This window comes from Diachasma alloeum, unplaced genomic scaffold, assembly GCF_001412515.2.
Source record: "Diachasma alloeum isolate Michigan unplaced genomic scaffold, Dall2.0 Dall_scaffold_00208, whole genome shotgun sequence".
Taxonomy (NCBI): domain Eukaryota; kingdom Metazoa; phylum Arthropoda; class Insecta; order Hymenoptera; family Braconidae; genus Diachasma; species Diachasma alloeum.
The window spans coordinates 1,583,480-1,593,748 of record NW_021680373.1 but is presented as its reverse complement, the minus strand read 5'-3'; the positions used below and the strand labels follow the sequence as shown (position 1 = coordinate 1,593,748).

Below are 10,269 nucleotides of genomic sequence, written 5' to 3'. Positions count from 1 at the left end.
AGTTATTTGAGTGTTTTCAAAGGGGGCGATTCGGAGCTTTGTTTATGCTGGATTTTATTTAGAATTTTAAATTGCATCATTTTGTGATTATAATGCTCTCGCTTTTTTTTTAAATAAAGCACAATAATTCAATAAGCGTAGAAAACGGGAAAAACAATCGTTAATTCTCTATTCAGTTATTTGGGTTCTTTTCGAGGGGAGATAATTCAGAGTTTTGTTTATCGTGGCGTTTATTTATGTTATTGTTGAGGAGTGTTTTTGAGAATTTTACATTGCATTATTTTGTGATCATAATGCTCTCGCAATTCTTATAAATTATTATTATTATTATTATTATTTATTCACTGTTTTTTGATGCACGATATCATTTTCATAGGGTGGAATCCTGATAATACAAATGTAAATACAAAAAAAGAAAAAGAAAAAAAATATATATAGAAAAAATATAGGGATGAGCATTTGTATATCTTTAATGGAAACAAACAATTCTCGTATTAACAATAATTCCATTCAATTCAATTCAATCCATTGAAGAATGCTCTCGCAACTCTTATAAATAAAGTATAATAATTCGATAAGCAAAAAACCTGGACATTTTGCTCTGAAACCATTCGTTGATGAGATAATTCTGTAATTATGTCGTTAACGAATGGTTTTAGAGCGTAATATCAAGAGATATTTTTAGAAACTAAGAAAATTGATCTCGTGCACTGGAATTGAACAGACTAATGGGCGAAATTGAGCAGAAATCGCGTTTAGGTTGGCGTAAAAGAGGAAGAACAATCATTAACTCAGTATTTATTTTAAAACTGGTTTTATTGATAATATCATCATCATATAAATGTTAAAACCGATGCCGATGGACGGGGACATCGAGGAATATGCTCTAAATAATTTTCAATATTCAATATGTACAATATATCCGCAATATTTACAGTCACAAATTTTCAGTTTATTCGGTGAAGAGTTCGTTTGCAAGTCCTATTCTAATAGTTGACGATTTGAACAATGTGGAGTAATAAACTGCATCATTTTATAATCGTAGTGCTCTCATCATTCATAGAAACAATACAATAAATTTTTCGTTATTCATAACTCACTGAGATAATTCAATTCAATTACGACATCTTTCATTCCGCAATTGTTGTAAAATTAGGGGTTTCACAGTAAAATGTCAGAAAACATTTTTTGTAGTTGAGAAAATTTCCAGAAAAAAAATCTTTCCCCATTTTGTCCTGAAACCTTTCATTCTAAAGATAATTGGTTTATCACATGATTTCACTGGTTGACCTCCTTCACTGGTTCTGCAATTATCTAAAAAACAAGTGCTTTCACAGCAAAATATCAGAAGACATATTTTGCAGCTGAGAAAATTTCTAGAAAAAAGATCTTTCCCCATTTTGTCCTGAAACCTCTCATTCTAAAGACAATTGGTTAGTTGGATTCAATTTTTTCCCTCTCTACTGAAAATTTTTGGCTGAAGCTTTCTGTACATTTCCTAAAAATCTTTATCGAGTATCTATGGAATTTCAATTCTCTTCCAACAGAATTCAACAAAACAGCTAAGAAAATTGGACGAAAAAGTTTGAATCCATATTCTTCATCCTAAAGCATTTTCCAACAGAAATATCCAATCACCCAAAGCTAGTCAGTTCCCACCATTAATCAACCTAAAAACGCGCTCTAAACACCTCCAATCTCCCCTACCTCCCCGAAACCTATCCAAATTTCCAAAAAACTGAGAATCTTTCTCCCAAATCCCCGTATTCCCACGTTCCCCGAGCAGCCCTCCTTGCCCTCGAAATTCACACCCTCCCAAGCAGGGTATGTAAAAACATCTTCTTCCTCATCGACTTCTTAACAGCGAACTGCACGCAAACCAGCACAAGAATTCCAGCAGAGGCCACATAGAGCACAACCAAAATGCTGATATCAAAAACCGTGAAATCCCAGCCAGTCCTTCTCTGCACAGTCCTGCTGTCCCCCTCAGCAGCGAGAGGTTCCCTCCCAGGTCTGCCGACCTCCCCCTTGGGCGCCTCCTTGAGCCCATATTGAATCCCCCCGACCCCATGCTTCCTCTTCAGATACCTGAGGACCTCCTGTGAGTTCCAAAAGCCATCGGCGTACCTGCAGGCCTCGCACTGCTGCTGACTGGGATACTGAATCTTCGGATGGGCCGGGTCCTCAGTGGCGTCCCCAGCGAGCCTCTGGTTCACCTCGTTGTGGGCCCTCCACAGCCAGAGGACGGCATTGTCGACAGTCTCCACGTCGAACAAATTCCTCTCAGTGGCCATTTGCACAAAGTGATCAGCGCAATCAGCACAGCCGAAGAAATTGCTGATGTAGCCGTGCATGGCCCTCAGGACCATCCCCACAGATCGACTCCCAGGGTCCTCATCCTCGAAGGCCTCTGCATGGCTGACAGTCAGGGTGTGGAAGAGGGTCCAGAGGCCGCAGGGATACCCCCGAAACTGAGGTGAACTTCCACTGCAGCCGATCCACTCTCGATTCTCAGTGAACACTGGCGACATCTCCTGCTGGTGCAGCGTCACCAGACCCTTGAAGTTCTCACCGGTTATGCTGGGACGATCCGAGACGACGTTGTAAAGTTTCGTTAAGAATTCGGAGTTTCCTCGTCTCAGGGGGAAGTACCTCGAGAGGACCTTCAGGTAGGCCTTGAGGGCCTCCAGCTGGACCCCCTCGATCCTCTTCTTCAGGGGAATCTCGCGCTCCAGGGAGTACCTCAGGGCGTTCTCCAGGTCTGCCTGGTACAGGGCGTCCTTGGGGGGTTTATCGGGGATGTGCGAGTGCTTTATCTCAGTTGGAACGTCTTTACTCTCGATCGACGTCGGGATTTCAGGGCGTGCGGGCCTCTTGGGCTCGGAGATGTGCCCCTTGGATTTTAGAAAGGCCTGGATTGCTCGGGTGGTGCCCTCGCGGGTCGGCTCCGAGAGTTCCAGTCCGAGGGGACTGTTCTCTCTGTCTAGGACGATGAGCGATGGGAAGGTCTTGACTCGGTAAACCGAGGTCAGCCACACGTTGTCCTTCGTTACCCGGCGGATCTGGAGGGAGGGTAAGGTGTGGAGGTCGAGGATCACTTCGGAGCCGAGGTAGGAGGTGGCCTCCTCGAAGAGGAAGAAGTGGTATTGCACGGAGGGGGGCAGGGCTCGTATCCAGTCGTCAGAGTCGTTACTCCTGGAAATTGAGTAGTGTTTTTTTTTGTAAAGACGGGAGATTGTTTTGAAAAAAACAGATTTATTTATTTAGTTATTTATTTCAGTAGTGAAGTGGTCAAACGGTTCAAGTCGACTTATCTCCCAGTTGAGTGTTTGAGGAATATTTTCGAATGTAAGGGAGATAGCGAAATTTGCGTAATTACATTTGTTGTAGCTCTCAATCGGTTCTACAAAAAAGGTTTAGAAAAATAATTTGCTATCTCCCGTAGATTTCGAGATATTCATTGAAAACTGGTCAACAGTCAAAATTGAATTTTACTGTTTTACCAGTTCGTAACTGATTTATTTATTTATTTATTTATTTCAGTAGTGAAGTGGTAAAACGGTTCAAGTCGACTTATCTCCCAGTTGAGTGTTTGAGGAATATTTTCGAATGTAAGGGAGATAGCGAAATTTGCGTAATTACATTTGTTGTAGCTCTCAATCGGTTCTACAAAAAAGGTTTGGAAAAATAATTTGCTATCTCTCTTAGATTTCAAGATATTCATTGAAAACTGGTCAATAGTCAAAATTGAATTTTACTGTTTTACCAGTTCGTAACTGATTTATTTATTTATTTATTTATTTATTTCAGTAGTGAAGTGGTAAAACGGTTCAAGTCGACTTATCTCCCAGTTGAGTGTTTGAGGAATATTTTCGAATGTAAGGGAGATAGCGAAATTTGCGTAATTACATTTGTTGTAGCTCTCAATCGGTTCTACAAAAAAGGTTTGGAAAAATAATTTGCTATCTCTCTTAGATTTCAAGATATTCATTGAAAACTGGTCAATAGTCAAAATTGAATTTTACTGTTTTACCAGTTCGTAACTGATTTATTTATTTATTTATTTATTTATTTCAGTAGTGAAGTGGTAAAACGGTTCAAGTCGACTTATCTCCCAGTTGAGTTTTTGAGGAATATTTTCGAATGTAAGGGAGATAGCGAAATTTGCGTAATTACATTTGTTGTAGCTCTCAATCGGTTCTACAAAAAAGGTTTGGAAAAATAATTTGCTATCTCCCGTAGATTTCGAGATATTCATTGAAAACTGGTCAACAGTCAAAATTGAATTTTACTGTTTTACCAGTTCGTAACTGATTTATTTATTTATTTATTTATTTATTTCAGTAGTGAAGTGGTAAAACGGTTCAAGTCGACTTATCTCCCAGTTGAGTTTTTGAGGAATATTCTCGAATGTAAGGGAGATAGCGAAATTTGCGTAATTACATTTGTTGTAGCTCTCAATCGGTTCTACAAAAAAGGTTTGGAAAAATAATTTGCTATCTCTCTTAGATTTCAAGATATTCACTGAAAACTGGTCAATAGTCAAAATTGAATTTTACTGTTTTACCAGTTCGTAACTGATTTATTTATTTATTTATTTCAGTAGTGAGGTGGTAAAACGGTTCAAGTCCACTTATCTCCCAGTTGAGTATTTGAGGAATATTTTCGAATGTAAGGGAGATAGCGAAATTTGCGTAATTACCTTTGTTGTAGCTCTCAATCGGTTCTACAAAAAAGGTTTGGAAAAATAATTTGCTATCTCTCTTAGATTTCAAGATATTCATTGAAAACTGGTCAATAGTCAAAATTGAATTTTACTGTTTTACCAGTTCGTAACTGATTTATTTATTTATTTATTTATTTCAGTAGTGAGGTGGTAAAACAGTTCAAGTCGACTTATCTCCCAGTTGAGTGTTTGAGGAATATTTTCGAATGTAAGGGAGATAGCGAAATTTGCGTAATTACATTTGTTGTAGCTCTCAATCGGTTCTACAAAAAAGGTTTGGAAAAATAATTTGCTATCTCCCGTAGATTTCGAGATATTCATTGAAAACTGGTCAACAGTCAAAATTGAATTTTACTGTTTTACCAGTTCGTAACTGATTTATTTATTTATTTATTTATTTATTTATTCATTGTTAGATGCAGACTCAACAGCCCACAGGCTAATTATGGGGTCAAAAGAACATATTGGATATTTGCAGAATGTTACGTATTTATAAAATAACAGTTTTAAGAATAAATTAATATATGTAGGGGAGGGTCGGGCAAAATCTGACGTATTGAAATCTTTTCCAATTGTCAATATCTTCATTTATAAGTGAAGACAACTGGAGAAGATCAAGAAATTTCCTATTTTGCCCGACTCTCCCCTAAATCAAGATGCGGATGATAAAATTAGATATAGAAAATTCAAAAATTGAGGAGAAAAATTCAGATGTGGACTTTTCTGGATAGTTTGGCTTCGGAGGGGATGCATTGTATTCGTCAAATCAGGAAGTTACAATTTTTTGGGTCAGGAGAAATAATTTTGGCCTCAGGAGTTCGAATTTGCCTATTTTAAGGGGTAACAGAATGATAATTTTCGAAACTTTTAAACAAATTTTCTGTTGAAAGTTATCGATGTTTTTACTAATCACAGCACATTAATCTCTAGGAGACGATGATGAAGATCAATGTGCTTTGGGTTAAAAGAATATTAATAACTTTGAGCAGAACATTTATTTGAAAACTTCAAGAAAACGGTGACATTCTGGGAAAAAACATATTGACAAAAAAAATATATTGAAAATTACATTATTTCATTACATTATTTCAGTTATTAATTACATATTAATAACTGAAAGTGTGAATAAGCCGTTTTTCCATTGAAAATGCTCGTAACAAGTGAGTTTTTTCGGATTCAAAAAAAAATTCACAAAAATTCTCCGGATTTTTCAAAAATGACCTTGAATTCTCTTGGAAATTCGAGGAAAGAAGAAGAAAATTTCTGGAAAATTGTTGAAGCTTCTGGAGGTGGGTTTTCTATACTGGAGAATATTCGAAATTTTCCGAAAAAATTTGAGAAAATACGGCGTTTGTTAAAGATAAGACCATATGATGAAAGATGCAGTCATGTGCAGATTTTGTTTCTCGAGACGTTCGTCATCTGCGCTGAGAACGTGACATTCCGGGAGGGTAATATCAGTGAAAAAAATGTTCAGACGCAGGTACAGAACAATGACATTCCCATTACATCGTCATTGTCATTGTCTTTGAGAATTAATTTCTATCATTTTAGGATTGAATGGTCGAAAATACTGTTTTACAGCTAAAACACATTGATGGAACTTGGCGAATGTTGCGAATGATACTTTTTCATTCAACTTATAGTATTTAAGGCCCGGGTGGATTATCTTTCGAACGTTATCTCGATTGTTTTTCCATGTTTATAATGTAAAATATATAACAATTTCCATTGGATTTTACATCACGCAGGACTCCCTAACAATTATGATTGCATAATCAAAAAAACGTAGAAAAAAAAATGAACATTTTGGAAAAGTGTTTTTAATAAAGATTAAAAAATAAGTCCACAGAGGAAATAGTGAATGGCTAATTTATCATGGTACCTAACGATCTGACAGCCATTGACTAGTGTGACAAATGGAGACTTAACAGCCATAAGATACATCAAATTATTAACTTGCAATGTCCTCTCTATTGGGTTTATTTTCCAACATTATTCAAAAATCCTCTTTGAAAATGTTCAGCTTTTTTTCAACGTTTTTTTAATTGTACAATAATCATTTTTGGATACTCCAGGGCTATATAAAGCTGAATAGCAATTGGCGATCATTTCAGAGTATCAAATTTAAAAAAACAACCAAGATCACGTTCGAAAGATAATTCACGGGCCTTAAATAAGGTTTTACATCCCAGGATGTACCAGGGCTATTTCCTTAGAACTGATATGCTCCGGATTTATTTTCCAGGACTAAAGTAGCTCTACCCTTCAGCCGGGCTACGCTGTACTTTTCGATATTTTCAGTTTTAACATTTTTCAACTAAATTGCATGGGAAAAATTTGAAAAAATTCATACCCAGTCAGTATTTTCACATAAGACACTGGGTTAAATCCTGATTTTCAAACATTTCTTCTTTGAAAAATCAAAACGATAATTGAATTGAGGAAAAAATTAATTCCGAATCTAATCGAGTTTTCTGTAATTTTTTTGCAGTTTTCAATAATCTTTAAATTTACCGTAAGGGTAGAGCTACTTTAAAGGTCGTGTAATCCAATTTTTCTGAATCACAAGAAAAAATTAATGATAATGAATGAACGAAAAATACCTGTAAGGAGCAATATTGGGCCACTTGCTGCCCTTCCCCTCTTGCTGATCCTTCTGGAGCTGCTCTATCATTCCGTGCCTGACCTCCTCCTCCGACATGGCCTTCTCAACATCCACTCCGATGCTCCTGTCTCCAATCGAGAAGTACCTGATCGTGGGGTATCTCATGATCTCGTAATCCCGACAGAGGGGATTGTTATCGTCAGTAGAACAGTCGATAGCTGCCACCGTGACAATGTCACTCCATCCTGCAATGAACCAAAAGTGTTCAGGACCCTTCGACGACCCCCCGCCCTCTCCCAAAGGATCTACTTTGACAACAGGGGAAGGTGCACTGAGAGGACTAGAGTTTTTTGGGAAGTACGTCTTCACTTGTACACTGTTAAACATTTTCGCCTGAATTTTCTGTGCCGAATTCCGGAAATTTTTATCGTGTTCAAGTTCCACTGAAATTTCCGGAAATCTTGCCATTGAAAAATCAAATATTCCATTGATTTTCTGTTCAAATGATCTGAAAATAAATAAAGTACTCGATTTTTCAGTTCAATTATTCTATGAAAATTCAGAAAAATCAGGAAAATTCAGGGAAAATGGAAAATTCATCTCATTTTGTGAAATTTCCATCTCACTCTCACTTAAAACTAATGAATTTCCTTCAATTCTCCGCAAGACTAGAAATTTCATAACCGTTTTTCCCCTAAATTCAAACCAATGTTATGAGAATTAGTATTATATTAATCCTCCTTGATTTTTAAGGCTCCAGAATAATCTTGGAAATGAAAAAATCTTGGAATTTCTTGATCTTACTCTCACTTAAAACTCCTGAATTTCCTTTAATTCTACCTAAGACTAGAAATTTCATAACCGAAAAAAAACAATATTTTTTTTTGTCAATGCTTTCTCCTAAATTCGAATCAATGTTACTCTTATGAAAATTAGTATTATATTAATCCTCCCTGATTTTTAAGGCTTCAGAGTAATCTTGGAAAGGAAAAAAAAATCTTGGAATTTCTTGGAATTAAAAACGTCCCATTGTGCCCCTTTCTTCCTCAAGAGGAGGTGAAAAAAATGAAAATCCTTAAAATATCAATATCTCCTGTCGAAATTATGTGATTAGGACGAAACAAGCTTCAATTTACAGCACTCAACAAAGTTTTCGAAATGACAACAAATCTTAGGATTTCAGTCTACTAATCTCGAGTTATTGACAATTATAAACGACCCATTGTGCCTCTCGGTTCTTAAGAGGGAAGATAAGATAAGAGTAAACATCGTCAAACCCACAATATCTCCTGTTGAAGTGACGCAATTTAGACGAAAGCTTTACAAAAATCATCGAAATGAAGAAAGAATCTTTGAATTTCACTCTATTGATCTCGAGTCACTGAAAATAAAAAAATCCTACTGTGCTTCTGTCTGTCCTACAAAAAGGTGAAATAAAATGCACTTGGATCATCAATATCTTCCGTCGAAATGATGCAATTTAGCTGAATCAAGCTTCATCTTGAAACCCTCAAAAAAATCTTAAAGAAGAAAAAAAAATTTAACAACATCATTGACAATTGCAAATGCTCATTGTACCTTTCTCAAAAAAATCTTCAAAACGAAAAAAAATCTTTGACAACATTACTGACAATTACAAATGCTCCATTGTGCCTTCCTTTTCCTGAAGGAAAAGATGAAATAAAATAAACCCTTAACTCATCAATATCTTCTGTCAAAATGATGGAATTTAGCTACTTCAAGCTTCATTCTGAAGCCCTAAAAAATCCATCAATATAAAAAAAATCTCTGACAACATTATTGACAAAAAAAAGGCAATGGGACCGAAAAAAAACCCTTGAATCATGAATATCTTGCGTTGAAACAATGCAATTTAGCTAAATCCAGCTTCATTCTGAATCCCTTAAAACATCAACAAAACGCAAAAAAAAAATTGACAACATTATTGACAAGTATAAACGCTCTGTTTCATCTCTGCCTTCCTGAAGACAAAGGCGAAATAAAATAAAATCCTAAATCATGAATATTGTCCGTCGAAACGACGCAATTTAGCTAAGTCCAGCTTCATTCTGAATCCCTAAGAATCCATCCATATGGAAAAAAATCTCTGACAACATCATTGAAAATTATAAATGCTCGACTGTGCCTTTTTCTTCCTAAAGACAACGGTGAAATAAAATAAACCTTAAATCACCAATACCTCCATTCTGAAAAAAACCTCTGACCTTCCCTCCACCGATCTCACCCTATCAACAATGAAAAACTCTCCATTACCCCGGACCCCTAAAACTCAAAATTACCAACGACACTCTTGGCGACGGCCTTCCACGTGGGTGCGAATCGCTGACAGTAACCGCACCAGCTATTATAGAACTCCACAAGCCACGCAGTTGTCCCATTGCCAATAGCACTCTTCAAGTTCGTGTAATTAAGCACAACAACATCATCACTGGCACTGTACAGCCCATTCTTCAGCTCCTCGTACTGATCCTTGGAGCCAATGACCTTGCACTCCGAATGATTAATTGTTACCACATACACGATTACGACTATCACAACACTCATGAGCTTGTTAAACATCTCGTGTTGTTGTTTATCGATGTAACGAGTGTCAAGTAACCTCAAATGTTCTTTGAGCGGCCGAAGTTTCGTCACTGGCGTGTGCAGTGGCGTAACACTGTATTAAACACTGTAATCTACTGGTGCTGAGGTAAATAATACGTTTTGACAATTGACATTGAACATGCGAACGAGTGCGATTGTTCAGCTGTCATTGTTACCGGGGAAAATCATTTTGTCATTGAGATTGAGGCTCTGCTGGGAGCCTCCGGTGGGTGAGTGACGCGTGACTCCTCTCGGACGATACCGTTAGGCCGGAGAAATGTGTCTCCCTTGCAGACGTGGTTGGAGACTCCACGTCCCCTCTCTCCAACCA

The 10,269-nt window shown here is 37.1% G+C and overlaps 1 protein-coding gene across 1 annotated transcript; it reads right to left on the bottom strand.

Annotated features, from left to right (window-relative positions):
- Positions 1 to 803: 803 nt before the first annotated feature.
- Positions 804 to 10,259, bottom strand: LOC107036270 (sulfhydryl oxidase 1). The gene is made up of 3 exons (XM_015254086.2): positions 9,635 to 10,259; positions 7,333 to 7,579; positions 804 to 3,195 (listed from the first exon to the last, which is right to left on the bottom strand). The coding sequence occupies exons 1-3, from the start codon at positions 9,912 to 9,914 to the stop codon at positions 1,806 to 1,808; spliced, it is 1,917 nt and encodes a 638-aa protein (XP_015109572.1). The 5' UTR covers positions 9,915 to 10,259; the 3' UTR covers positions 804 to 1,805.
- Between the last annotated feature and the right edge of the window lie 10 nt (positions 10,260 to 10,269).